This window comes from Drosophila erecta, unplaced genomic scaffold (genome assembly GCF_003286155.1).
Source record: "Drosophila erecta strain 14021-0224.00,06,07 unplaced genomic scaffold, DereRS2 tig00000000-arrow-pilon, whole genome shotgun sequence".
NCBI classification, from domain to species: domain Eukaryota; kingdom Metazoa; phylum Arthropoda; class Insecta; order Diptera; family Drosophilidae; genus Drosophila; species Drosophila erecta.
The window spans coordinates 10,485,649-10,509,588 of record NW_020825194.1 but is presented as its reverse complement, the minus strand read 5'-3'; the positions used below and the strand labels follow the sequence as shown (position 1 = coordinate 10,509,588).

Genomic DNA, 23,940 nt, shown 5'->3' with positions numbered 1-23,940 from the left:
ACATGTATACGATATGCGAGGAAATTAAAACTAAAACTGGATTAAGTGTAAAAAGAACATACATATTTCGATGGCAAAAGAAAACAACAAAAAAATTGATTGAAAATGAAGAAACCCCTAATTTACATAGAACTAATTATTATTTCGCTTTGGCGGTGACCTTCTGTGTAAATAAAAAAAAGCGAATGCCAAGTGGGATTCTCTACAAATCGAATATCAAATGAAAATGAAAAAGGAAAAGGAAAACCCAACCAAAATAAGGTAAATTCAAATTAGCAAAATTTTTGTCAACAAAAAAATGACCTAGTAAATGCTAAATTCAAATTTATAGTACATATTTGTGTATGTATGAGTGTATTGCATAAGTTCGATGTGGGTGTATAACAATTATTATTAACATTATGCTTATCCCTTTCGTTTCCAAGTTAAATCATTTTGTTCGCAAGACAAACGAATAAGTCGAAACCCAAATTTGAAGCCAATAATAATGAACAAATAAGAACATGTGCTGAACTGCTGAACTCCCAATTGAATTGCAAAAAGAGTTAAGGAGACATTAACCGAAGTGAAACATTTCGAACCAACTCAAGTGTATGGCAAAAACATTGTAAAAAAGCATAAAAAACAGACCGTTGAGAAAGTCAAGGACAGGCAAAAGTTGCTTAAGAAAATCATGAGATTTGTGTATATGTGAACAGAATGAGCAAAAATAGAAGGTATATACAATAGCTGTCGGAAAGGAAAACTAAAAAAATTAACAACTTGCAGGTGGGACAGTCGGAATACAAACCCCAAACAAAACTATTAACTTGTAATGATGTGAACTTGGAGCATACTCTCAGTATTTTTATGAATACTGTCAATAAAACATTAATTAAAGATTACCAACTTGTTTTCATTTCCAAGTGGACAATGCGAATGCTAAAGTATCTAAGGTAAGTATCTAAAAATCTGGGCTAATGAAAAATATGTATTTCATTTGCTGTCAAATTTTAAATGAACGTACATAGTTGGCCCAAAAAAAACGCCAGATGAAGTTCACTTTCGAATTGTTCAGATAAACGTAGATGTTTTTATAAAAAAAAAAAAACGTATAAAAAGTTTGCATCAATTGGTTTCGAGTAGAGCCGCAAAATTCGAAAATCCCCACAATGACCATCCAAGGACTGAAGTGCGACCTCAGCCCCACGGTGACCACCTGTCTGCAGCTGAAGGACTGCGTCCGTCCGGACTGCTGTACCATCCGGGACCCCATTCCCTACGATGCCGAGTGCTTTGTGAGGGACATTGGCCAGGAGCTGGACGAACTGACGCGCCGCCACGAGCGCATGTTCGTCAGGCGACGCCGCCTAATGGAAATGGCCATACCCCTTCGGCGCACCTGCCGCTTTGTGCCCAAGTGCGCCTGCTCCTTTCCCAAGTCCATCGAAATGGTGCGACCTTGTGATGCCCAGAATCACACACGCACCGAGCAACTGGCTCTGCCCACCGTCCGACGATTGCTCCACAGGCGGCGCACGGCCATCCTGGCGGGCGACTCTATTGGCGAGTCCATACTGAACAGGTGGCTGCGCTACAGCTACCTGTCGCTCTACAGTCGTCTCTCGAACACCCAGCCGTTGGTCAAGCCGTAAGCTAAAAAGATTAGATATCTTACTAACTAGTTATGCTTTATACGAATGAATGTCCTTTCAGGAAGAAAAAGAAGAAGAAGACGGAGAAGCAGCTGGCTCGGCACGAGAAGTACATCGAAAAGTTGGCGAATCCAAAGAAAGCGCCAAAGGTCCCCAAGCCGGTAAGTGAAAAGCTATCAAACTATGCAAATTGCTCCACTATTATTTTTATAGGATCGTGGAGCGGGCGAGTTCGACCCCGTGCGTCTCAAGCAGCTGGCCAGTCCCAAGGGCTATGTGGAGGAGATCAAGCCCAAGTGGGAGCTGACCTCCCAGATGAAGGACTACAAGGCGACCAAGCGGATCAAGCAAATATCGCAGCCCGTCGTGCGGGAAAATGTCCACATCAACGAGACTCCGGAGAAGGTCTCGCCCAATGCACTTCGCTACAAGCGTAAGTAGACACTCAACCTTGTGTGACCATGTGTTAATGCTACCATCATTGCTCCATTTAGCGAGTGCCCGCATCAAGGAGATGTCCGAGCCGCTGACCACGCGCGACGCCAACCAGGGACTGGCGGACGTCAAGGAGAATCCATTCGGTATCGCGCCAAACGCGCTCAAATACAAGGCGAGCTCGCGGATCAAGGAGCTGGCGGAGCCCAAGGAGTTCGAGAACACGCACATCCGGGAGAATCCGTTTGCCATATCGCCGGCGGCTCTGAAGGCCAAAGCCTCGCCACGCCTCATCGAGCTGGCCAAGCCCAAGGGCAGTTAGTAGGAAGCGGACGGGGACAGGTCGTCTCCATCATTACCGTCATTATTGGTGTTCTAAGTTTTTCATTTCGGCTACATTTGGTATCGAGTTTTCTATTAAATTTGTCTTTGGTTTTCTAAAACATCGTGATGTTTTCCAAATATTGTTGATATTTATAGCATGTAGAGCTTTTCCGATTCTTTCCAGGATTAGAAGACGATGCTGGAAAGGATTATCTGCCAAAGTGACGCAGGAGTTGGGAATAACGATCTACGGTTTTTCATTGCAGTCAAACAAAGTTTGTCGAATATGTTTGGGTTTTTCTTTTGTTTGTATTACTTAAAATTTAGACAGCTCAAACTGACAATGGCTTTTAAATAATAATTAATTTAGATTTGAGTTTATTGTTATCTTTCTCACAGCTCCAGTGGAGTGGGTCCACTCAAAGCCGTCCGCTATCAGTTAATTGTTTTAGCAATATCATCTGTTTTCGGTTTTTTGCTTTTCAACGGGTAAACATAAATTGCGATCTTTGCAAAATCAAAATGGGGAAAAATAATACGTAAATAATTACAACATAATCAATGTATTACTGCCAATTGGTAAAAACTAAAGAATTCGCGACGTTTGGATTCGGGGCGGGTCTGCGCAGGCGTTTCAATTGAACTAAACTTAAATATTCGCCGGAAATAATACTCAAATGAATGCACTGAAGACATCGGGACAAATAAAAAAATTGGACGTAAAGGAAAATTAAGAACTTTCAAGGTGTTTCTTTCAACAATTCAAATTTTGGCTGTGGCAACAACAGAAACTGTCTAATGTCGATTATATAAGCGCCAACGTTGTTGCCCATGATGTTATAGATTTGCTGATCGCGCCGGCGATGACAGTGGTGCCCATCTAGGACATGTTCAGGATAATGGCGCGGGTAAAGTCCTGCGTGGTCGATTGTCCGCCCAGATCCTTGGTACGCACCTTGCCATCGTTCAGCACCTTGTTGATGGCATTCTGGATGATCTCGCCGTAGGTGGGCAGGTTGATGTGGCGCAACAGCTTCACGCCGCAGAGCAGCATGGCAGTGGGATTAGCCACATTCTTGCCAACGGCCTCGGCGAAGGTGTGACGTGCGCCCTGCAATCAGAAATCGGTATTAGAGATAAGAGTCTGAAGTGGATTCGCACTGCTCGGGTGGAGGAGCGTGTAAATCACAGTTTAAGAATTATCTTTATGGCCAATCTTACCGGCTCAAAGACCACGGATTCCGAGGAGTAGGAGGCACCAGCAACGACACCAGCACCGCCCACAAGACCACTGGCCAGATTGTCCACAATGGCACCATAGAGATTGGGGGTGACCATCACGTCGAACTGATTGGGGTTGGAAACCATCTGCATGGTCGTGTTGTCCACGATCATCTTCTCAAACTGGATGCGTGGATAGAGCCGGGAGACCTCTTCGCAGGAGCGTAGGAAGAGACCGTCGCCCAGCTTCATGATGTTAGCCTTGTGCACGGCGGTGACCTTCTTGCGCTGGTTCTTCGTGGCGTAGTCGAAGGCAAACTTGGCGATGCGCATGGACTTTTTGGCGGTGATAATCTTCAGGCACTCCACAATTCCGGGCACCGACTCGTGCTCCAACGCCGAGTACTCGCCCTCGGTCTGCTCGCGAATAATCACCGTGTCGATGTTGGTGTGACGGGTCTTGACACCGGGCAAGCTGCGGACATGCACCACATTAGCGTAGAGGTCCAGGTCGTTGCGGAGCTTCATGTTGAGGGTCTGCAGGTCACCCACATTGCTGTAGTCGGGTGTGGCCAAGACGCCCTGAAGGAACACATTGTTTAGAATTTACCAAACACACTATTCTAATTTGCTACAAACTTACCTTAATGCACACTTTGTTTTTCTGAATGGAGGCCACCACATCCTCCAGTTTGGCACTAAGCACTGGATTAATTTCGGAAAGGAAGTAGCACTCGAAGTCCACGGGAACGCTGGCTGCCTGAACGATAAGATAAGACAATTTTGCATAATGACTTGGCTTGAAAAGTTATTGAATTTACATAGCACTTTATTTTTATACCCGTTACTCGTAGAGTAAAAGGGTATACTAGATTCGATAAAAAGTATGTAACAGGCAGAAGGAAACGTTTCCGACCATATAAAGATTATATATTCTTGATCAGGATCAATAGCCGAGTCGATCTGGCCATGTCCGTCTTTCCGTCCGAATTAAATTTTTTTCTGGAATTTTTCTGATGTTGTAGAAATTCAACAAAATTAAATAATGTCCCTAGGCTGAAGTTCTAAAGTCCATAACTCAACTTCTATTATTCGGATTTTTAAGTGGCATACCTCTAAATGTTTCTGAAGTAATTCTCTAAAAGTCTGCATTCAAATTTAAAAATTTATTTTTTTTTATTTTTTTTTTAATTTTTCTTATGTTACGATGTTGTAGAAATTCAACAAAATTAAATAATGTCCCTAGGCTGAAGTTCTAAAGTCCATAACTCAACTTCTATTATTCGGATTTTTAAGTGGCATACCTCTAAATGTTTCCGAAGTAATTCTCTAAAAATCTGCATTCAAATTTAGAAATTTATTTTTTTTTATTTTTTTGTAATTTTTCTTATGTTATGATGTAGAAATTCAACAAAATTAAATAATGTCCCTAGGCTGAAGTTCTAAAGTCCATAACTCACTTTATATTATTCGGATTTTTAAGTGGCATATCTCTAAATGTTTCTGAAGTAATTCTCTAAAAATCTGCATTCAAATTTAGAAATTTATTTTTTTTTATTTTTTTGTAATTTTTCTTATGTTATGATGTAGAAATTCAACAAAATTAAATAATGTCCCTAGGCTGAAGTTCTAAAGTCCATAACTCACTTTATATTATTCGGATTTTTAAGTGGCATATCTCTAAATGTTTCTGAAGTAATTCTCTAAAAATCTGCATTCAAATTTAGAATTACATTTTTTTAAATTTTTTTTGTAATTTTTCTGATGTTATGATATTGTAGAAATTCAACAAAATTAAATAATGTCCCTAGGCTGAAGTACTAAAGTCCATAACTCAACTTATATTATTCGGATTTTTAAGTGGCATACCTCTAAATGTTTCTGAAGTAATTCTCTAAAAATCTGCATTCAAATTTAGAAATTTTTTTTTTTTTATTTTTTTGTCATTTTTCTGATGATATGATGTTGTAGAAATTCAACAAAATTAAATAATGTCCCTAGGCTGAAGTTCTAAAGTCCATAACTCACTTTATATTATTCGGATTTTTAAGTGGCATATCTCTAAATGTTTCTGAAGTAATTCTCTAAAAATCTGCATTCAAATTTAGAAATTTTTTTTTTTTTATTTTTTTGTCATTTTTCTGATGATATGATGTTGTTGAAATTCAACAAAATTAAATAATGTCCCTAGGCTGAAGTTCTAAAGTCCATAACTCAACTTATATTATTCGGATTTTTAAGTGGCATACCTCTAAATGTTTCTGAAGTAATTCTCTAAAAATCTGCATAAAAATTAAGAAATTTATTTTTTTTTTTATTTTTTTGTCATTTTTCTGATGATATGATGTTGTAGAAATTCAACAAAATTAAATAATGTCTCTAGGCTGAAGTTCTAAAGTCCATAACTCACTTTATATTATTCGGATTTTTAAATGGCATACCTCTAAATGTTTCTGAAGTAATTCTCTAAAAATCTGCATTCAAATTTAGAAATTTTTTTTTTTTTTATTTTTTTGTCAGTTTTTCATGTGATGATGTGGAGAAATTAAAAAAAATTAAGAAATGTCCTAGGGCTGAATTTCTAAACTTCTGAATTTCTGAACACATGTGTTTTAAATTTTGGTTAAGTTTACTTTTATCAGTGCCTTTCGTTTATCTAAAATATCAAAGTACCAAAAATGCATTTAAAAGGAAAATCTCAAAAACTCTAAAAATATTTTTAAGTAGCCACTTTTCACATATCTTTACGATAAGATAAGTTTGATATTTTGATTTATAATATATAATGAAAATATAAATTTAAATTATATAATTAAAACACTCGTGATCGGGAAAACGGAAGTGTTATCAAACATAATGCGATCTGTAAAGGGGTAAATATTTTGTGCGCATTTTTATAAATCGGACTAACTTTTAGAGCCCTGTGCTTTCCGAATCGAATAGATTGTGGAACACGGATGCAATGAACTAAACGTAGAATTACCAGCTTGAAAAGGAATATATCTTAGACATAAGCTAATCTATTGAATAAGAAACTATGCTAGCCGTAGGAACACGGAACTTAAATACCCTTTTTGAAGAGCAGGCGATTAAAGAGTATAGATTTATAAATCAGCTCGACTGGAACTCTTTGGAACACTGTATTTTAATGATGGTATCTTGGAGGGATAGCTACCTTGAAGACCTCCTGGAGGGAGTAGACCAGCTCGGGACCCACACCGTCGCCGGGAATCAGTGTGCAGGTGGTCCTGTTGGCGCCGTAGTTGTCCTGCAAGACCAATTCATGTTGTACATGTCACATTTGGTGCCGCTGAATTAGCGCATATAACTCACCGTAGCGCGGAGCGTTGACGTGGTGTGCAGACTACGTGCTGCCGCAGCCTAAAACGATGGGAATGGTACGGAGTGGATAAGGCTGGCTAGGATTATAACCTCAAAAAAATATAGAACTGGGCCCCAGCGCTGAAATATTCGCACAGCGCGTCGCGGGCAAGTGTTTATGTAAGAGCTACGGATTGGACGGCCGTTTACCTGCATGAAGGTGCGTCCAACGGTTCTCGCCAGCATCGACATTTTGCTAATCGGTTAGCTAGATCTTCCGGCTGTTGCTCCAAAATCAAATGTGTGTCCTTTGGGCACGGGAAATTTGATTGCGATGTGATTTTTGCTCCGGTGCCAAACCGAAAATTTCAATAGGACCAAATCGACCACGCAAATCAGCTGATTGCCTCTGACTACCAGGGCTGGCGACAGCCGCCCACGAAACTGGCGCTTCCAGTGCTGGCCAACGATCAACTATCGCGATTTTGGCGGGCGAAAATTAGTAACGAACATATACGATTACTGCATAAATCAATTTTGGGGCAACCACATAGTAACCCGTTTTTGAATACATTTGCCTTGCCTACCATCTTTCTGTCTCAGAATAGAGAAATTTAATTTATCCATGATGTGGAAACGAACAAAATTTTCGTATGAATTTTTGACATTTAGCATATTTTTAGTCAATTTATTCATTTGATTTCTTTGTTTGCCAAATTAAACAACTAATACATGTTCTTTATGTTTATTTATGAACTAATCACATTTTCCAATTCCAGCCAGCTTCATTAATATTTCATATTGCATTGTTTCCACAGCGCCAAACGCTCAGGGATTCGACTTGAGGATCTTGAGGATCTCCCCAAAGTATTTATTGGTGGATTTAAAATTGATGGTTTCTATGTATAATTTGTATAATTGAAACTAAACAAAATTTTACAAATATATATATATAAGTGCTTTTTCATTTAAACTGTGATCTCTAATTGGACAAATTACATATTGTTGGTAATCTTTCGCGTTTAGTGGCTTTCGTACAATCTGCTCCTGGACTAATAACAAATAGTAAGTGTATCTTCAAGTTTCTGGAGGAAGGGGACACGGGACATAGTCTACAAATACAAGAGTCCGCTGGCAGCGGCGTGGGCCATTAAGGTGTTGGCCGCCTGCTGGGTCTCCAGCATGAGGCGAGCCTCCTTCATCCACTCGCCGGCGATCTTGCGGGATGCACCCTGGAGCAGATTCATGTACTTGAGCGCCTGCAGGAAGTCGCTGCGATCCACATGGTACCTGTGAAAGATAAAGGGTACTTTCACCATTTGTACGCTACTCGTGCTGAGTAATCGCCTTACCTGGCCCTGTTTAGGATATCGTAGGTGTCCAGTTTGCTATAGTCGAAGGGTTTGTTCTCGAGTTCGTCTTTGGATATGGGATTATCGGGTCGCAAGATGAACAGCGATTGCAGATAGGACAGGAAGTAGATCGGCAGGCCGGCTCCTTCCTCGGGCACCAAAGCCAATCGTCGCGCCACGCGCTCCACATTCAAGAAACGCTCGCGCAACGCATCTTCAGGATAGACACCGCGGTCCTGCGCCTCCTTCGGGACACTCTCCAGCACGGCGGCCACCAGATCGTCACCCTCTGCAAGCATATGGATTTAATATCTGAAGTCGAACTGACGAAAGCGTTTCAACTTACTAGCCACCTTGGCAATGGCATTAATCTCGTTCTTTAACGGGCGCAACTTCTCCTTGTAGTGCACACCAGGAGTGGCAGCGCGCACGGAGGCCCACAGAGCTTGGCAGGCGGCCCAAAGGGCCTGCGCCTGATTGGCAGTACGCTCTGCATCCGCACGCTCTGCAAAATGTTGAAAAAATTTAATTAGCACACGATTTCAGTGCCCATTTCAAATAAATCAAGAATAAGTGGGGATAAGTAGGGTAGGTAGGGTTATATGACAATGTATTTCTTGTTGCTTCTGTGAATATACCTTGAAACTCATCCTCTATCTCTAAAGTAGCAGCATGTTTTGGAAGGGTGTGGAAACCATTATATATCTAGCCAGGCTCTACACTAGCCACACTCAACGGATAGCTTATAAAACGATTAACTTACCTGCTAGAGCCGCGTCCATACCACGCAGCTTGCCGAGCATTGCGGCCAATTGTAGCTTATAGTTCGCCTTTTCGGTCGCCAGCTTATCCTCAAGCTCACGCTTAAAGCTTCGCGTCAGATCGGTCTCCCGCTGCGCCACGATGTCCTTTATGTGATCGGCGTGGGCCTCTGCTTGTTTTTTAAGCTGCAGGCGCAACAGCTTATCAGACTCGGCGTGGATGTGGAAAATTTTCTTCTGGTTTTCCACGGCCAGCTTGCGCCGCTCGGCCTCCAAATGGTATTCCAGTTGGGCGCGCAAAGCCTCCGAATCGTTGTCGCCGCGAACCGAGTCAATAGCTCTCTTCAGGCGCAGCTCACCATCGGTTTGCAGGCGCTGCAGCTCTTTCTGGTAGGCCAGGACATGGGTGTAGGCGTGCAGGATGAACAAGTCTAGGTCCTCCTTTGACAGATTCAGTTTCTTATCCGCCAAACTGAGGCCGGGGAATATAGACTCGATCTCGTCAATGAAGTAGTTTCGCGCCTTCTCCACATTGCGCCAGTACTTGTCTGACACGCTGGCCGTGTCCTTGTGCCGGTAGAGCTCGTCCTTAACGTTGCTGATGTGGTCCACCAGCTTCTTGATCTTGTCGCGCACCCCCTCCACCTTCTTGGCGTTTTGTGCCGTTGCCGCAGCACTCAGGGCGATCTCGCAGGCGACTGCAATTAAAAGAAGCGAATGTAACCCATAGTTGTTATTTGGCAAACGATAGACTTACCAATCTTTTCCTGAGCCTCACGGGCTGCTCGCTCTGCCGTAGCCACTGCCGTATCACGGGCACTCGCGCGATTTTTCAGCGTGTTCCAAAGTGAGTTCTCTCCATTCTCTACGGCCTTGTCTACGACCTTACGGACATCGTCATTAAAGCTGAACGATATTTAAATTTGAAATCACAGCACAAATAGATACGGAAAATGCTCACCCTTTCAAAACGCCTATGGCGGAGTTGTACTCCTTGACGGCCAGTTGAGCAGCCAGCTCGATGGCTTTCTCCAGCTCAAGAACGTCGCGGGGCAACGGACTATCCTTGGGCTTGGCGGCGGGCGCAGGCGCTGCTGCCGCTGGCTTCTCGGATTTCGACACTGGCTTTGCTTCACTCTTGCTGACTTCGCTAGGTTTCGAAGGTTTCTTTTCGTCAGCAGGAGGGGCCTTCACCGGCTCCACTTTGGACTTCTTGGACTTGTCATCACCGCTGCCGCCGCCAAACAGACCCGTCACCTTCGACGTAACAGAGTCCACAGTGGAGGTCACCGTATCTATGCCAGACTTGACCTTATCGATCTGATCGTTGACGTTCTTGGTGATGCCCTTGAATGGCGGCTCCTCCTGCAGTGCCACCTTGATGACGGAACCTGCGCCGGGCACATTCTTCTCCACCAATTTGCGGAAGTCGTCGTCGTATCTGGAAAATGATTTCTACATTAGTTGATGGTTCATTTAAGCTATTCAGTGCCACACAAAAATCCTTTCGTCTGCAGTTTATTTGCAGTTTGTAACGATTTATAAGTTAATTATGAGCAGCAGTATTGCAAAGGACCTGCCTGCCCTTATCTTAAACCTCTATTGTGGCTCTATTTACTTGGCGTAGGTGATGACTCCGCCGACAGCTGCCAGTGGTGAGACGAAGAGGACCACTTTGCCGAAGCCAGCTTCGCGCATATGCGGTGGCGGCGGCAGGCCCTGGTATCCTTGATGTCCTTGATCGCCTTGCTGTCCCTGCTGCCGCCTGCCCTGCTCCCGGCTTCCACTTCCGCTGCTGCTCCCACCAAACTGCCTGTTGTTTGTGGTCGTCTGCTGCAGCGTTCGCTGTGGGAATGTAAGGCAAACATTAAGGATTCTCACATTTAAGGAAACTGGCCAGTCCGTTGACACCCCCGCGCCCGTGGACAACTGGAATTTTTGAGCTTTTCGCCCAATTCCTGGGCTTGGCAGATGACATAACCAGCGCCTCTTGTTGTATTTTCGCCAACCGCTTGTTTGTGGGCGCGCGGGTGTGTGGGGCAACGTGACGATCGATTTTCACGTTATCAAACAGCCAGAAGTGAATGGGTCAAAGATTCACCTGCAGGGCGCACTTGCACTGATCTCGCACCGCTAGCCGATACATGGTGTTAATATTGCTGTGATCCCGCTCTGCTCGTGCTCCTGCTCCTTCGGCTACCGTAAATTTCAAGTCCCGGCGGCGTGAATTAAATTTTGCCCAATACGTTCGAAGCTGGCTCGACTGCGTCAGCGCTGGTGGGTGAATGGCTGGCCAGTGCTGCTGCTTCCTCTTCCATCCCCCACACTCACACGCACACGTGTCCTGCGTGCTTGTTGGTCGTCCTTTTCGCTTCGCTTGCTCCTTTGCCCGCGCCACTCGAATTGGATCACTCAATTTTGGTTTGTGTTTTGATGGGAAAAGTGTCGGCAACATATACGCATTTACTCGATAGGTCAGTCAGAATACATTTGATTTAGAGATGGACAGATGGAGTTTTATTTACAATTTTTATAACAAGTTTTAAATTGTCAAAATTGTCAGCGTTCTACAAATGGATTACATGGTTTAACGAAGTTCTTCAGCTCAATAGTTATCAACAAAAAATCAAACTTAAACCAATTCTTGGGAGAATCCGAATTCATTTGCGATACTTCTTATATAGGCCGGTTCCCATCTCCAATAGCAAGCCTATTGTGTTTGTTCGCTGTGAATGGCAAACAGCTGACTGTTACGCGATTCGAAAAGAAGAAGAGCAACTGCGTTTTGTATGGAATTATAGGATTATTTTTTTTAAGTGAGTGAAATGCTAAGAACTTTCGTCACAACCGGTAAGTTTAAATCAGCTAATACAGTTTACAAGTTAACGGTCTTTAATTGTCCTTAAATTCCAGCGCTGCGAAGCGTTTGCCGCCAGTCACCGGCTGCATCTTCGTTGATTCCTCTGGTCCAGCGAACACAACGTGCCACTTTGATGACTCTATGCCGTCCTAGCCTGTTGCCCGCGCCATGCCTGGCATCTCCTGCTCATCACCAGCTCCTCCAGCTGCCGGGAGTACTAACAGCCACAGGATCACCATCAAACACACGCAACGTGACCAAATTCTCGCTGGTGAAGGGTAAACGAAAGACCGTCAAGGCGGTATTGAAGCGGTTTAAGCGGTTGGACTGGGGCGCCTGGATACGCACCCATTCCGGACGCCAGAAGAAGCTCTTCAAGAAATCCGCAGCCTTGCGACGCCGCCTCAAGCAGCACGTCTTCACCAATGCCACGCAGAGCTGGCTGCTGGACAAGATGGTCACCAACTATTGGCGGCGCCCAAAGCATTTCATCAACGATCCCTATAAGCCCTATCACAGCCGCAACGAGTACTATGCCACACAGTCAAAGACCTTTAAGGTGTGACTTGGCTAACAAAAGATAATACATATTTCAATTATACAAAAAAATATCTGATTATAGTTTATCCAATGAAAACTACAAAATCATCTATTAAATGCCATTGTTTCACAAACTATACAAAAAACATAACAAGCCAAGTGGAATGTCCACCTTAGGGGGCCACAATCTTGTTGCACAGTTTGCCCAATCCAACAATCTCCGTCTGTACGACATCACCGGGCTGGAGGAATTCCGGCGGAGTGCGATGCATGCCCACGCCCTTGGGCGTTCCGGTGACTATGATGTCGCCGGGCAGCAGGGTAATGTTCTGCGACAGACGATTGATCACATCGTCCAGCTTGAAGATCAGATTGCCGGTATTGCCGTTCTGCTTCTCCACGCCGTTGACCCAGGTTTTCAGATTCAAGTTGTAAACATCCGGCACCAGACTCTTGTGCACCACAGCCGGTCCCAGCGGCAGAAAAGTGTCCATTGACTTGCCAATCAGGAACTGACCACCGTTGCGATCTTTCTGCCAGTCGCGGGCTGAGATATCCTGGGCCACCGAGTAGCCGAAGACATAGTCCATGGCTTCGGATTTGGGCACCTGACGGGCGACCTTGCCAATGACACAGACCAGCTCAACCTCCCAATCGATTTTCTGTGGAATTTTTTTTTTCGGTTGGTTATCTCGATGAGGCTATCTCATGTTATCTCTGGCTCCACTTACGTTGCTCGCCGCATGAGCGATGACATTATCTAGAGGACCCACCAGGGCATTGTTGAACTTGCTAAAGAACAGGGGTTCCTTGGGCGCCGGCTTGTTCTGCTCATCGCAGTGGTCCTGGTAGTTCAGACCTGCCAGCAGATGGAATCGAGTTTGCATACATATATGTACATATGTAAATTCATGCATATCTCTTACCAATGCAGATGATCTTGCCGGGATCGGTGAGTGGTGGCAGCAAAGTGACATCATCGTTGACCTCGAGTCGCGGCTGCTTCTCCGCCTTCTGGGCCAGTTCCTCCAGATTGGGATTCTGGGCAATCAGGGTCTTCAGATCGCTGGGCACTCCCTCCAAGCCGGCGAATTCCACCAGCGACTTTTGATCCTCGGCCAGAAGACCAAGTCGCTTGGCCAAGTCACCTTTCCGCATATATTGAACGAACCTCATTCTGGCAGCTTGCATTTATGACTGATTTACTTCGACAGAATCCTATCGTGGCTATCCAATTAACGCTCCATTGCCAAAAACAATTCTCTCACGTAATGAGGGCACCACAATCAGTTAAAAAAGGCACACGCGTTTTTCAACACTGCCAGACATTAACCCCCTGAAGCCGCAGGTGCTAGAAAAGCACGAATATGATATTTCGGGTTGCAAATCATGTTTCTTTCAGCTAATTTATGCTAAAACTGTCAAGAAACGTCTTAGGTTACCTGTCAAAGTCTCAAAAGTTAATTCTCGAAACTGTGGAAGAGCTGCCTTCCGGAAATGAATGGTGCCGAGCAATTCTTTCCTTGGCATCAAACTTTAAAAGGAATTTTCTCGAAACCATGTTTTTAATATATACCACCAAACGCTATTAACTCGTCGAAATCCGTAAAAGGATTTAAATAGTTATATCAAAATGAAGGTGCAACATTTAAGCAAAACCACATTGCCCTTTGTGAGTTTAGAAGTCAAGATACAACGTTTATTTAAAGAGAGGGCTCAACTTCGGTTCGCTTCGCAGCGACCCAAACGCATTTAACCAAACTCCCTTTCATCCATCCGATAACTTAAGCCAATTTTGTACATATAGCGATCATCTAAATATGCATTCCACCTAGTCACTACCAGCGGTTACCTTGCCGCCATCCGGGCTGCCAAACTTCTCGGACAGCTCGTACTTCCAGCGCATGTAGGCTACGCGCATTCTGTCCCAAACATTGTCCACGGAGTCCATGGCGGGACGCACGTCCAGCAGGGCAAAGCGGTAGTCTTTGTCCACCAGTCCACCGTCGTAGTAGTCGATGACGTAGCGCACATCCTTGCCGCAGCGGTCGACGATCCAGTCATGTCTATCGAATGGCAGCTCGTATCTGTAAGGGAGTTTGAACATTAATTCAGGTCGGATCTTCCGTTTGGAGTCTACTCACCCCAGCCAGCTGCGGAATCGTGCGCGCGGACTGAAGTCCTTGGCCTTGCCACCGAAGCTTTTGAGGCGCGGATTACCGCATTCCTTGGCGTGCAGCGCCTCCCACTTAAGAACCTCCTGCCAGGCCTGCTCGTTGTTGGCATTGTGGATGCGTATGATGTCGCCCATGTCCTTTTGCGATACGTCCTCGGTCTTCCAGCGCCAGCCCTTGCGTAGCATGGCGTTCCAGAACATCTGTTGGCTGGGATACTGCCAGAACTGAACACTGCCATCCTCGGTGACCTTGGGAATGGTCGACGTCTGGCGGTCGGTGGGCAGTGGGAAGGGCTGATCTGCCGCCGGCTGTTGGTTAGCCGGTGGCATCATGTTCAGCGGATTAACGTCGCTGTTGTCGTGCTGCACCGGACACTCGGAAGCGGCCTGCATCTTGGGATGTGGGGGCACGGCGGAGGCGGATTTTGAATCTCCATGCTTCTGATGCATGGGGCATTCTGGTGGCGGGGAACCACCAGCGCCCATGTACTTGGCGTGGTCCACCGGCACACTCTTAGTGGCCTCCATTTGCACACGGGTGATGGCTGTATTGCCCATTTCGGCTAAGGTTTGCTTAATAACAAAATCTGTGTCACGAGGAAAATCCCATTAGTTCTCAGTTGCGTAACTGCAAGGAGTGGGATACCCTACTAATGCAGGGCCCCATCGCCAGGACTTACTCGGTTCTAATGCTCAACCCTCTCGATGTTTGTCTATCTTCTCCTGGAGCCAGTAGCCTTTAATTTTGATTGATATTTTCGTTAGTTCATCGTTAGAACGTTGGAGCCCAAAATGCAGTGAGGTTGTGGACAGGGCTGCCAGACCGCTGGAAAGTGGACCAGTTGTTTCTGCACAGTGAAAATATGTATGTTAAGTTACAAACAAAAAATCAACTTGCACCGTACGCCAATGTGAGATTATACTGTGTGTCGTCTACAAATGAAAAGCATTGTTGAATTTATTTCAAGTAAATTAAGTTGTAGTCAAAGGTGCCAGTTCGGCTGTGCAGTGTTGTGTAGTCGCTGTGCAATATTTTTAAAAAGAAAAATAAATAATTTTTTAACTACAATATATTTATGTAAGTATTATTTCCAGCGCTTAAAAACTGCGGTAAGTTTCATTCAAATATAATTGATTTTACTTCTGACAAAATTAAAAGACGCAATCAAACCATTGGTATGAATAATATACAAATTCCGCGTACCAATCCAAAATCTAAATCTAAATCCAAATCTGAAAATATTATTAGTTACTGGTAATTAGTTTTGCTGGTAATTATGTATTTATGTTATTTTATGTAATTAGATACATCATTCAAATATATGCGTACACTCAAAGCAAATAAATCAATGCAATTTTTTTTTAAGTAAACAAAATAAATTTTTCATATGTAAACGGATGCCTTGACAACCCTATTCGGGGCATTTTCCAACACCAACAGCCGAAATTTGTTTTTGGGTAGACTTCCGATATTTAGCTTGAAAAGTGAGTAAATACGACAGGATAGAACATTAAAACCTACGATTTGGGTAAATCAATGAAGCGCCCCAATGGTGGCCAGCGGGATGGAACGAAAACATCCGCATATATGCAGTTTTAGAGCAGAGATTACCGCACTACCTGTGTAGCTCCTGTGATGTAACCACACGACAAACTGCCACTGAACCAGATATAATTGTTATTATTGTGGTTTTCTTTTGTACTGACCTTTGTTTTCCCCTCAGAATGACCGCCGTGTTCCGCGTAGGCCTGGTGCGGCTTGTCAGCCGCGCCACACAGTCGCCCAATCTTCTCCAGGCGCAGACGAATGCCCTGCCCGCTGCCTTCCAGCAGCGATGCAGCATCTCCGGCAAGACGATGCGAGGCGGACCCCGTGTGCCCAAGGCCGCCCCCTATCCGTACAAGACGAAGAAGTACAGCGTGTTCAATTCGTTTTTCGACAAGACCTCCAAGCGTTTTGACGAGAACTCCAAGGTGATCTGTGTGGAGGGACCCATCGCGGCCGGCAAGTCAAAGTTCGCCAAGGAACTGGCTGAGGAGCTGGACATGCAGTACTATCCGGCGGTGGATCTGGACCTGATCTACATCAATTCGTACGGCTATGACTTGAGGAAGTTGGATCCCCAGTTGCCGCCCAGTTGCCGCAGCTACGATGTGCGCAACTTCTGCCTGGACCCCAGCCACGATTTGGCTGCCCAGTTCCAGATCCGAATGTACATGCTGCGCTATTCGCAGTACATTGATGCCCTGCAGCACATCTTAAGCACAGGCCAGGGCGTTGTCCTCGAGCGCAGCCCCTATTCGGACTTTGTCTTCATGGAGGCCATGTTTCGGCAGGGTTATCTGTCCCGCGGTGCCCGTTCCGTGTACAATGAGCTCCGACAGAACACCATCGGGGAGCTACTGAAGCCGCATTTGGTTATTTACCTGGACCTGCCGGTCGATGCCGTGAAGAAGCAAATCAAGGCACGCAATGTGGACTACGAGGTGCAGTCAAAGGTGTTTAGCGATGCCTACTTGAGCGATGTGGAGCTGCTGTACAAGCAGCAGTACCTCAAGGACATCTCCACCCATGCCGAGCTGCTCATCTACGACTGGACAGCCGGCGGTGAGACTGAGGTTGTGGTGGAGGATATCGAACGCATCGACTTCGACCAGTTTGAGGCGGATTCCCACAACAAGAAGATGCTCGACTGGCGTTTCCCGCTGGAGACCGAGTGGTGCGAAGCCCGTATCAAGTACTGCCACTATAGGCCCGACCTGATGAACTACTTCAATGTGCCGCGCTTCGATGTTCCGGAGCTGCTGCGCAGCGCCGACGACAGCAAAGTCTGGCGTGATGTCTGGTACAATGTGAGTGCGGTGTTTCCATTAACCAGTTCGATTTATTTTAACATTCATACTGCCCCTTCGCATACAGGCTCCCGGCATGAAGTATCGTCCTGGCTACAATGCAGAACAGGGCGACAGCGGTCTCCTCACCAAGACGAAATTGGGCATCAACGAGGCCATCTAAAGGGTTTTTGCTATGCTTTCGAGTTGAAATCATCTGGCGAAATGTGTTAATTATCTAATAAACAATCTAGTAAAATAGAGAGAACGCAATTACTTAGAAGGCGAATGTAGCTCGAACTCGATTGTAAATACTTACATTTAATACAAAAGAACTCGACAATTTGGGTTAGTTTATAATTTCCTTACAAGAACTTTAGGTTTACTTAATCATGAATAACTAAACATATTTCGGTTCAGTCCAGTTTCATTGATCAACCAGAGATTAATTTGTGGAATTTGTTTAATTTATGCATTATATTAGAGAATATTTTGTACACATTTAGCACTATAACTCCGGTTGCGCTATGGAACATTTGGGAATTCGTTTTCCCACGGATACTTCAATCGCTGTCGTAATCGTTCTTTCCAGCACCGCCGCCCACAGAGGTGAGCGGTCGCCGGGACTCCTCATCGGATCCGTAGACTACGTCCTCGTCGGAATCGTCGATCATGGAAATAGCCGGATTATCCTTAGTAACAGCCAGCTCCGCCTGGGCGAACCGTCCATCTGGCGAGTACACATACGCCATGGTGTACAGGTAAAAGTTAAGCAGTCCGTAGAAGCACATAAACTGCGCCGAGCTGCGATAGGTGGTGTTGAGTGAGGCGACAAAGTTGTCCTCCAGGATGCCGAAGCCAAAGCGACACGTCGTCACCGTGATGGATATGCACAGGACGAACAGCATGAGTAGCGTGAGAAACTTCAAGCGCATATCTGGCCAAATGTCAATAGTAATAAGCATTATTGAAGATCAGGCTTGTATCACTGCATTATCACTCACCAAAGTACGGCATGGAGCGCAGCTCGGTGTACGCCCGCAGCAGCAACAGCACCAGATAGAGTACATACATGCAGCAGGCGATGTAGAAGAACATCTTGAAGCCCTGCGAATGGGTTGGTTTTCTTTTCAGTTTAGATTGCTCTATAATGTTGTCAACCATGTATACCCACATTGTAGTTCTTTGTATCCACAAAGTGACTGTATGTGGGATCCCTCAGCTCGTTGCACTTTTCCCACGTGGCCAGGACGATGGCGCACAGCCAAATGGGCAGCACGACGATCACCTTGACCAGGTAGAACCGCACGAAGCTGCGCTCGTTTTGCCGCAGTCCATGGTAGATGCACAGCCAAAACATAAGCAGAGAACAAAGGAACGTCGCTTGCAGAATGGCGTCCAGCATTCCAGGCAGCCAGGAGTTCATCAGGAATATCAGCGGAAAGAAGGGATCTGCGTGGAGAAGATCATTAGTCTGTAGGAACCAACTAATCAGACTGAAACACCTACTGTCGTACAAAAGCAGCAGGGGCAGGAGTACCGACAACCATCGCTGCTCAATGGACCAATCGTAGATCGGATACTTGCGCAAGGTGTGGGCATACCAGCACTGCAAACAGATGGATAGTATTATTCGATATTTATAAAGCCAAATAACTATGTTTGTTATATGCAAATCACTTACTATGACTATGAAGGTGAACAGCAGAAAGATGCATCTGAACCAGATTTCAATCTGCGTGAATTCCGGACTGTAAGTCTTGAACTGAAGGCGAAAATTAGTAACCACCACAATGGGAATGCCATGCCACTCACGTAAAATGTTATGCTGCGTATATTATACTTCTGATGGAACGACTCCAAGCCGTAGAAGCGCACTGTGATGATATAGTGAGCATAGTCAAGGAATCCCAGATGCATTACCGTGAACTCCTCGCAGTCGTTGCGTACGCAGACCAAGTGCCGTGTCCGGTTGTGGGCCACTCCGGATCCGATCACACTTTGTGGCTTGTGCTGCTCGTTTATGCCATCGATTGAGACACTCACTTGGAAACTCTTGTCGTACCGCTCGTCTAAATGAGTGCCGTATAAATGTAGGAAAAATAAAACAGCTGTAGTCACATGTTATGCCCACAGGACCCACCATCGTTGTTGTCCGTCACCAGCTTGGCTATCAGCCACATTTGCTGGGAATAGGTGGTGGTTAACGGTGACTTCATGGCGAAGGGTCCCTTCCCCAGGACCGTTGGGCTGTGCGCCAGCGAGGTGTTCGCCAGAATCTGCTGGGCGGTCAGCGAGGATGTGCTGGTTATGGGCGGTCCCGTCAGCCCGATGACGATGCCCAGACCGAAGCAGGTGAAGAACCCCAGGAAGACCATGACAAACTCGCGCTTGTGCATCGAGTAGAGCCGCATGTGGACGGATCGCTCGCAGCGATCGTGGTGATAGGCGGGCGAGATGTACCTGCTGAAGTCGCTGAACAAATCGCTGAACTGCGAGAGGGACGACTTGAGGCGCAGCAGAAGCCCGCCGGACGGCAGCTGGTAGGCGTAGCCCAGGCCAGAGGCATCCGCATCCGAGTGGGGCTTGGCCATGGCCGCTGGCAGGAATTACGGGTGTCTAGCTGATGCTTGGGGTCCTCCTAGCGTCGGCCTTCACTGCATCTCCTCTACGCCGTAGAATTCTTTGGATTTACACTTTTTTATTCAGATTATTGACAAGGGTTCCGCTTTCCATCCGCTCGACGTCTGTGCGCCCTTCGTGGAAAATATCGATTTTGGCCAGCACTACTCGCATATGTTTTGGCTTTACTGCGGGGGTGGCTGGGCCATTGGGTGGTGGGCGGACCATCCGTCGAGTTGTTTGCCATTTCACATGCACTGCGCATGCGGACTCTTATCACAACTGAAGGTAAATAAAAGCCACAGCTCGAAAAAGGGGGCTTGTCATGGGAATGCTCAAGAACTGAACGGATGAATAACTAAAAAATTCAATTAGGCTCGAGCATAAATATCCCCATGAATTAAATAAGCCCAATTCAAACATAATGGGTATGCAATATAATCGATCAATTTACACATCAGTTTGGCTTAAATCTATCTAGATTACTTTGTGCGAACCTTTAGTCCCAGTATTTTATCTGGCCATCCCAGCCAGCGGTGACCACTTTGCTGGCCTCGTGCGGATGCCAGAGGGCACTGATGCAGACGCCGTCGTGCGCCTGCCACTTCTTGTACATCTTCGTCGTCTTCCAGTCCCAAATATAGCACTTGCCATCGCCATCGCCCGACACCAGGTAGCTCATGTCCGGCGAAAAGTCCAGCTGGCAGGCGTAGCCAGAGACCATGTGACCGGTGAAGGTCTTTTTGCGATTCATCTTAAAGCGATTGAGGGCGGAGAAGATGACGATCTTGTTGTCCAACGACTGGCAGGCCATCCATTTGCCATTCGGCGCCAATGTAACCGCCGGCATGGAATGCATAGTGGGATCGGCAATGTACTTCATGTCCACAGGAATGTCCCACTCCCATATGCGCATTGATTTGTCGTCCGAAGTTGTTACAAACCGTCGGTTGTCGTCCACGAAGGTGATGGTGCTCACTGATCCCAAGTGTCGGTCGTATTCCTGCACAATATCACCGCTGCGAGTGTCCCACTGCGAATTGATAAGAAAACAATTGTAGCATGAACACCTACTTTTGTGAATTTTACTTACGCAAATGATCTTTTTGTCGGAGGTACCGGCAACGAACAAATGTTGCTTGCTATTATCCGGATGGAATTTTACGCAGAAAGGCATTTTACGAGTAGTGAATCGGGACACTACATCGCCCGTTTCGGCATCCCACAACTTTATGTAGCGATCATATGAAGCAGACAGGAAGTTGGTACCCCTGTTGTTCCACGCAATGTCCTTGATGGCCTGCCGATGACCAGAGAAGGTGCGTATGCAGCGGCGATCGCCGTAAACCTCCCACAGTTTGACCCGGCAGTCCATCGAACCGGAGAGCAGGAGATGAGCGGTCTTGGGAAACCAGCGGATGGAGGAAATGCCCTTGTTGTGGCCCGACCAGGTGTGTATGTGCGCCTTGGGCAGGAAGCATTTCGGCGGCGGTGCATTTGATCGTAGATTCACGCCCAGATCGTGAGGAGCATGCAAGTAAGAGCGGCCCTGGTAGTCGTAGGCATCCTTGACTGTGGAGGAGACGGGAAAAACATGATTTACGATATATTAAATCAAACGCAATTAAATTAAACTCACTGTGCAGTGTCGACTTCTCCTCGAGTGGCTTGTCCTCTGGAATGCGTCCGCGCTTATGCCGCTTAGACAGCAGCTCGTCCAGTTCGGCGCGCTCCTGTTCATTTGGCTTTGCCACCGACACCTCGTTCTCGAACTTGCCCCAGGGCCCCAGAAAGCCCTCAATGTCCTCGGGATTATCATTTTTCTCCTGCTTGCGCAGCTTCTTTGCCTTGGGCGCCTCGAACACCGTCTTGCCATTGTCATCGTACGCGGACTGCAGGTCACCCACAAAAGACTGCCCGTCCGCCTGCTCGTCCACGCTGGGGTCCAAGGCGTAGCCGTAGGTGTGAAAGGTGCGTCTCTGGTTCTCAAACTCGAACGCATTGATGTGGGCCTTCTCCACGTAGCCGGCCAGGGTGTTTCGTGGAGCTCGCTGCTGCATGGTGAGGTCCGGATGCTCTGGACCCTTTACCGGAGCATACATCTCCTCGTAGCGCGGATTGTAGGTTACCTCCTTGAGCGTGGGATCCAGAGTTCGGGGGACGGCCGATGCTCCAAGGGGAATCACCGTTGGCGCCGCACAAACAGCAATGGAGTTGGAGAGCGAGTGCGTCTTGTCCACGGGCAGCAGGTGATCCGGAATGGGAGTGGAGGACTCCGATTTGGCGGCGCTGGCGGTGTCCTCATGGTCGGATTCTCCCTCCGAGGAACTGGCGTATGTCTGAAGGCCCAACATTTATAGGCTGCGGACGAACTCAGTGTACTTGTTCACGAAATGCTGAAGGTAGATCACGACCAGAGTGTAGAGGAGGAATACAAAAACGTTAATGGATATTTCCATTCGTCTACACGTTTGCGTTTAGCATTAGTTGCTTTAGTAAAGGTAACAAAAACATAATTATATATATATCAAAATTAGTGATGGTACTATCGGCTATCAATGTTATCGAATGGCAATGTTACGGTCTTACTAATTGATCACGACAATTTGTTTAAAGCTTATTTAAAAAGTTTAAAGCTTATTTAAAATTGTTCAAGTTATAAAGACATAGTATTTTGATATAAAGTTAAAAATATTAGAGAAGGAATTTACTTGCTGTCACAGTGCATTTTGCTTCACACCCTCAAATCAGTGCTGATCGATAACGGGTAAGGAAATGTTTGCCCATACGGTCATACTAAGCCACACAGGGAGCTGGGTGCAAAATTTTTGCAATTTCGGATCGCTGGAAATACGATCTCCATCAGTCACAGACTGTAAGTTACCCAGTCAAGATGACGGCAGGCAAGCACTGGTCCTACGACATCCTCAAACAGATCGTCATCGATGAATGCCCCGAGGATGTGGAGCAGTTGAAACTAATATTTGCCAATGAGATTGGTTCGCAACGCAGATTGGATTGCATACACTCCATTCAAGATCTAATTGACTGTCTGGAACGGGCGGACGAACTGGCCGAGGACAATGTGGAGCCACTAAGCCGGATGTCGGGCAATATTCCGCAGTTCATCGAGGCACTGAATGGCTACACACCGCCGGAAAACTTCCGTGCACATCCGGTGAATCAGTACCAGGAACTCCGATTGGCCGAAGAACTGCGCCAGCAACTCCGGATTGCTCCAGCATCACAGGGTGCTCATCCATCAGTTTCGGCAGTAGCTGCCGCTGGGCCCCCATCAGCAATCCAAAACTATACCACCCCAGCTGCTTTAACGGATCGCAAACGCACGGCGGTCTTTAAGAAAATATCCGAGGAACTGGGACGCTACTGGCGACGACTGGGCCGATCGGCGGGCATTGGCGAGGGCCACATGGACACCATCGAGGAGCGCTTCCCGCACGATCTGAAGTCGCAGATACTGCGACTGCTGCAGCTCATCGAAGAGGACGATTGCCACGATCCCAAGCACTTTCTGGTTCGTCTGTGTCGGGCTTTGGGCGATTGTGGTCGCAATGATCTGCGTAAGAACGTGGAGCAGATAATGTCATACTAGAACGCATTCCGGTGTGCCGTAAATTAAATACTACACGAGAATTTTCATTTTATATGCATTTTGTTATGATACTAGTTATTGATGTGCTGGAAACCAACAAAGGTGCCTTTATTGTAATTGTTCATATTTGATTTCCTAAGTAATAATGTTATAATGTCATAAAAAAACCAATGTGAAATATTATAAAAGCTAAAAACAATATTATAAATTATTATTAAAAAGGCAGTTAAACTAGTTTTCCAAACCAAC

At 45.9% G+C, this 23,940-nt stretch overlaps 11 protein-coding genes across 13 annotated transcripts; 4 read left to right on the top strand and 7 right to left on the bottom strand.

The window, feature by feature from the left end:
- The first annotated feature begins 1,006 nt into the window (after nt 1-1,006).
- On the top strand, nt 1,007-2,506 carry LOC6555420. The gene is made up of 4 exons (XM_001982303.3): nt 1,007-1,630; nt 1,696-1,795; nt 1,848-2,067; nt 2,129-2,506. Exons 1-4 carry the CDS (start codon nt 1,152-1,154, stop codon nt 2,389-2,391), a joined length of 1,062 nt encoding a protein of 353 aa, XP_001982339.1. The 5' UTR covers nt 1,007-1,151; the 3' UTR covers nt 2,392-2,506.
- Nucleotides 2,507-2,678: 172 nt separating this feature from the next.
- Nucleotides 2,679-7,526, bottom strand: LOC6555419 (isocitrate dehydrogenase [NAD] subunit beta, mitochondrial). Its single transcript, XM_001982302.3, has 6 exons — nt 7,146-7,526; nt 6,948-6,995; nt 6,790-6,882; nt 4,258-4,374; nt 3,615-4,196; nt 2,679-3,504 (listed from the first exon to the last, which is right to left on the bottom strand). Exons 1-6 carry the CDS (start codon nt 7,185-7,187, stop codon nt 3,274-3,276), a joined length of 1,113 nt encoding a protein of 370 aa, XP_001982338.1. The 5' UTR covers nt 7,188-7,526; the 3' UTR covers nt 2,679-3,273.
- A 140-nt stretch (nt 7,527-7,666) lies between these two features.
- On the bottom strand, nt 7,667-11,596 carry LOC6555418 (MICOS complex subunit Mic60). Of its 2 annotated transcripts, XM_026976284.1 has the most exons (9): nt 11,150-11,569; nt 10,667-10,893; nt 10,010-10,489; nt 9,806-9,954; nt 9,051-9,746; nt 8,926-8,946; nt 8,634-8,792; nt 8,288-8,576; nt 7,869-8,225 (listed from the first exon to the last, which is right to left on the bottom strand). In XM_026976284.1, exons 1-9 carry the CDS (start codon nt 11,501-11,503, stop codon nt 8,048-8,050), a joined length of 2,553 nt encoding a protein of 850 aa, XP_026832085.1. In that variant the 5' UTR covers nt 11,504-11,569; the 3' UTR covers nt 7,869-8,047. The 2 variants fall into 2 exon arrangements, with proteins under 2 accessions (XP_001982337.2, XP_026832085.1); XM_001982301.3 differs by lacking the exon at nt 8,926-8,946 and having other exon boundaries at nt 7,667-8,225; nt 11,150-11,596.
- Nucleotides 11,597-11,736: 140 nt separating this feature from the next.
- Nucleotides 11,737-12,595, top strand: LOC6555416 (39S ribosomal protein L35, mitochondrial). The gene is made up of 2 exons (XM_001982299.3): nt 11,737-11,898; nt 11,962-12,595. The coding sequence occupies exons 1-2, from the start codon at nt 11,874-11,876 to the stop codon at nt 12,471-12,473; spliced, it is 537 nt and encodes a 178-aa protein (XP_001982335.1). The 5' UTR covers nt 11,737-11,873; the 3' UTR covers nt 12,474-12,595.
- Nucleotides 12,556-13,772, bottom strand: LOC6555414 (fumarylacetoacetate hydrolase domain-containing protein 2). Its single transcript, XM_001982298.3, has 3 exons — nt 13,375-13,772; nt 13,180-13,307; nt 12,556-13,110 (listed from the first exon to the last, which is right to left on the bottom strand). The coding sequence occupies exons 1-3, from the start codon at nt 13,637-13,639 to the stop codon at nt 12,622-12,624; spliced, it is 882 nt and encodes a 293-aa protein (XP_001982334.2). The 5' UTR covers nt 13,640-13,772; the 3' UTR covers nt 12,556-12,621.
- Nucleotides 13,773-14,117: 345 nt separating this feature from the next.
- LOC6555413 (cytochrome c-type heme lyase) lies at nt 14,118-15,607 on the bottom strand. The gene is made up of 3 exons (XM_001982297.3): nt 15,305-15,607; nt 14,593-15,211; nt 14,118-14,535 (listed from the first exon to the last, which is right to left on the bottom strand). Exons 2-3 carry the CDS (start codon nt 15,180-15,182, stop codon nt 14,280-14,282), a joined length of 846 nt encoding a protein of 281 aa, XP_001982333.1. The 5' UTR covers nt 15,183-15,211; nt 15,305-15,607; the 3' UTR covers nt 14,118-14,279.
- Nucleotides 15,608-16,003: 396 nt separating this feature from the next.
- Nucleotides 16,004-17,717, top strand: LOC6555412 (NADH dehydrogenase [ubiquinone] 1 alpha subcomplex subunit 10, mitochondrial). 2 transcript variants are annotated; one of them, XM_015153344.2, is made up of 3 exons: nt 16,004-16,109; nt 16,349-17,477; nt 17,545-17,717. In XM_015153344.2, exons 2-3 carry the CDS (start codon nt 16,350-16,352, stop codon nt 17,638-17,640), a joined length of 1,224 nt encoding a protein of 407 aa, XP_015008830.1. In that variant the 5' UTR covers nt 16,004-16,109; nt 16,349; the 3' UTR covers nt 17,641-17,717. The 2 variants fall into 2 exon arrangements, with proteins under 2 accessions (XP_015008830.1, XP_026839638.1); XM_026983837.1 differs by having other exon boundaries at nt 16,019-16,153.
- A 56-nt stretch (nt 17,718-17,773) lies between these two features.
- On the bottom strand, nt 17,774-20,264 carry LOC6555411 (transmembrane protein 181). Its single transcript, XM_001982295.3, has 7 exons — nt 19,600-20,264; nt 19,272-19,528; nt 19,141-19,221; nt 18,966-19,065; nt 18,631-18,908; nt 18,461-18,563; nt 17,774-18,393 (listed from the first exon to the last, which is right to left on the bottom strand). The coding sequence occupies exons 1-7, from the start codon at nt 20,048-20,050 to the stop codon at nt 18,020-18,022; spliced, it is 1,644 nt and encodes a 547-aa protein (XP_001982331.1). The 5' UTR covers nt 20,051-20,264; the 3' UTR covers nt 17,774-18,019.
- A 228-nt stretch (nt 20,265-20,492) lies between these two features.
- Nucleotides 20,493-22,622, bottom strand: LOC6555410 (pre-mRNA-processing factor 17). The gene is made up of 3 exons (XM_001982294.3): nt 21,718-22,622; nt 21,172-21,650; nt 20,493-21,111 (listed from the first exon to the last, which is right to left on the bottom strand). Exons 1-3 carry the CDS (start codon nt 22,430-22,432, stop codon nt 20,578-20,580), a joined length of 1,728 nt encoding a protein of 575 aa, XP_001982330.1. The 5' UTR covers nt 22,433-22,622; the 3' UTR covers nt 20,493-20,577.
- Nucleotides 22,421-22,558, bottom strand: LOC113563707. The gene has a single exon (XM_026975698.1). It carries the CDS (start codon nt 22,535-22,537, stop codon nt 22,433-22,435), a length of 105 nt encoding a protein of 34 aa, XP_026831499.1. The 5' UTR covers nt 22,538-22,558; the 3' UTR covers nt 22,421-22,432.
- Nucleotides 22,623-22,845: 223 nt separating the features above from the next.
- Nucleotides 22,846-23,738, top strand: LOC6555409 (fas-associated death domain protein). Its single transcript, XM_026979511.1, has one exon. It carries the CDS (start codon nt 22,972-22,974, stop codon nt 23,689-23,691), a length of 720 nt encoding a protein of 239 aa, XP_026835312.1. The 5' UTR covers nt 22,846-22,971; the 3' UTR covers nt 23,692-23,738.
- Nucleotides 23,739-23,940: the final 202 nt, after the last annotated feature.

What these genes read in the sequence shown, in the direction of transcription:
- LOC6555412 (XM_015153344.2), top strand. Translation starts at nt 16,350, where the DNA reads ATGACCGCCGTGTTCCGCGTAGGCCTGGTGCGGCTTGTCAGCCGCGCC. An exon ending in GGCGTGATGTCTGGTACAAT is followed by an intron (nt 17,478 to 17,544) that starts GTGAGTGCGGTG and finishes CTTCGCATACAG; the next exon opens with GCTCCCGGCATGAAGTATCG.
- LOC6555409 (XM_026979511.1), top strand. Translation starts at nt 22,972, where the DNA reads ATGACGGCAGGCAAGCACTGGTCCTACGACATCCTCAAACAGATCGTC.
- LOC6555418 (XM_026976284.1), bottom strand. Translation starts at nt 11,503, where the DNA reads ATGTTGCCGACACTTTTCCCATCAAAACACAAACCAAAATTGAGTGAT. An exon ending in GGAGTCATCACCTACGCCAA is followed by an intron (nt 10,490 to 10,666) that starts GTAAATAGAGCC and finishes ATCATTTTCCAG; the next exon opens with ATACGACGACGACTTCCGCA. An exon ending in GATATCCTAAACAGGGCCAG is followed by an intron (nt 8,226 to 8,287) that starts GTAAGGCGATTA and finishes TATCTTTCACAG; the next exon opens with GTACCATGTGGATCGCAGCG.
- LOC6555420 (XM_001982303.3), top strand. Translation starts at nt 1,152, where the DNA reads ATGACCATCCAAGGACTGAAGTGCGACCTCAGCCCCACGGTGACCACC. An exon ending in CGCCAAAGGTCCCCAAGCCG is followed by an intron (nt 1,796 to 1,847) that starts GTAAGTGAAAAG and finishes TTATTTTTATAG; the next exon opens with GATCGTGGAGCGGGCGAGTT. An exon ending in CAATGCACTTCGCTACAAGC is followed by an intron (nt 2,068 to 2,128) that starts GTAAGTAGACAC and finishes TGCTCCATTTAG; the next exon opens with CGAGTGCCCGCATCAAGGAG.
- LOC6555413 (XM_001982297.3), bottom strand. Translation starts at nt 15,182, where the DNA reads ATGGGCAATACAGCCATCACCCGTGTGCAAATGGAGGCCACTAAGAGT. An exon ending in CGATTCCGCAGCTGGCTGGG is followed by an intron (nt 14,536 to 14,592) that starts GTGAGTAGACTC and finishes ACTCCCTTACAG; the next exon opens with ATACGAGCTGCCATTCGATA.
- LOC6555411 (XM_001982295.3), bottom strand. Translation starts at nt 20,050, where the DNA reads ATGGCCAAGCCCCACTCGGATGCGGATGCCTCTGGCCTGGGCTACGCC. An exon ending in TGTTCACCTTCATAGTCATA is followed by an intron (nt 19,066 to 19,140) that starts GTAAGTGATTTG and finishes ATCTGTTTGCAG; the next exon opens with TGCTGGTATGCCCACACCTT. An exon ending in GCGCTCCATGCCGTACTTTG is followed by an intron (nt 18,394 to 18,460) that starts GTGAGTGATAAT and finishes ACATTTGGCCAG; the next exon opens with ATATGCGCTTGAAGTTTCTC.
- LOC6555414 (XM_001982298.3), bottom strand. Translation starts at nt 13,639, where the DNA reads ATGCAAGCTGCCAGAATGAGGTTCGTTCAATATATGCGGAAAGGTGAC. An exon ending in CGGCAAGATCATCTGCATTG is followed by an intron (nt 13,308 to 13,374) that starts GTAAGAGATATG and finishes ATCTGCTGGCAG; the next exon opens with GTCTGAACTACCAGGACCAC. An exon ending in TCGCTCATGCGGCGAGCAAC is followed by an intron (nt 13,111 to 13,179) that starts GTAAGTGGAGCC and finishes AAAATTCCACAG; the next exon opens with AAAATCGATTGGGAGGTTGA.
- LOC113563707 (XM_026975698.1), bottom strand. Translation starts at nt 22,537, where the DNA reads ATGGAAATATCCATTAACGTTTTTGTATTCCTCCTCTACACTCTGGTC.
- LOC6555419 (XM_001982302.3), bottom strand. Translation starts at nt 7,187, where the DNA reads ATGTCGATGCTGGCGAGAACCGTTGGACGCACCTTCATGCAG. An exon ending in AAAACAAAGTGTGCATTAAG is followed by an intron (nt 4,197 to 4,257) that starts GTAAGTTTGTAG and finishes GTGTTCCTTCAG; the next exon opens with GGCGTCTTGGCCACACCCGA. An exon ending in AATCCGTGGTCTTTGAGCCG is followed by an intron (nt 3,505 to 3,614) that starts GTAAGATTGGCC and finishes TTCTGATTGCAG; the next exon opens with GGCGCACGTCACACCTTCGC.
- LOC6555416 (XM_001982299.3), top strand. Translation starts at nt 11,874, where the DNA reads ATGCTAAGAACTTTCGTCACAACCG. An exon ending in AAGAACTTTCGTCACAACCG is followed by an intron (nt 11,899 to 11,961) that starts GTAAGTTTAAAT and finishes CTTAAATTCCAG; the next exon opens with CGCTGCGAAGCGTTTGCCGC.
- LOC6555410 (XM_001982294.3), bottom strand. Translation starts at nt 22,432, where the DNA reads ATGTTGGGCCTTCAGACATACGCCAGTTCCTCGGAGGGAGAATCCGAC. An exon ending in GGAGAAGTCGACACTGCACA is followed by an intron (nt 21,651 to 21,717) that starts GTGAGTTTAATT and finishes TCTCCTCCACAG; the next exon opens with TCAAGGATGCCTACGACTAC. An exon ending in CCGACAAAAAGATCATTTGC is followed by an intron (nt 21,112 to 21,171) that starts GTAAGTAAAATT and finishes ATCAATTCGCAG; the next exon opens with TGGGACACTCGCAGCGGTGA.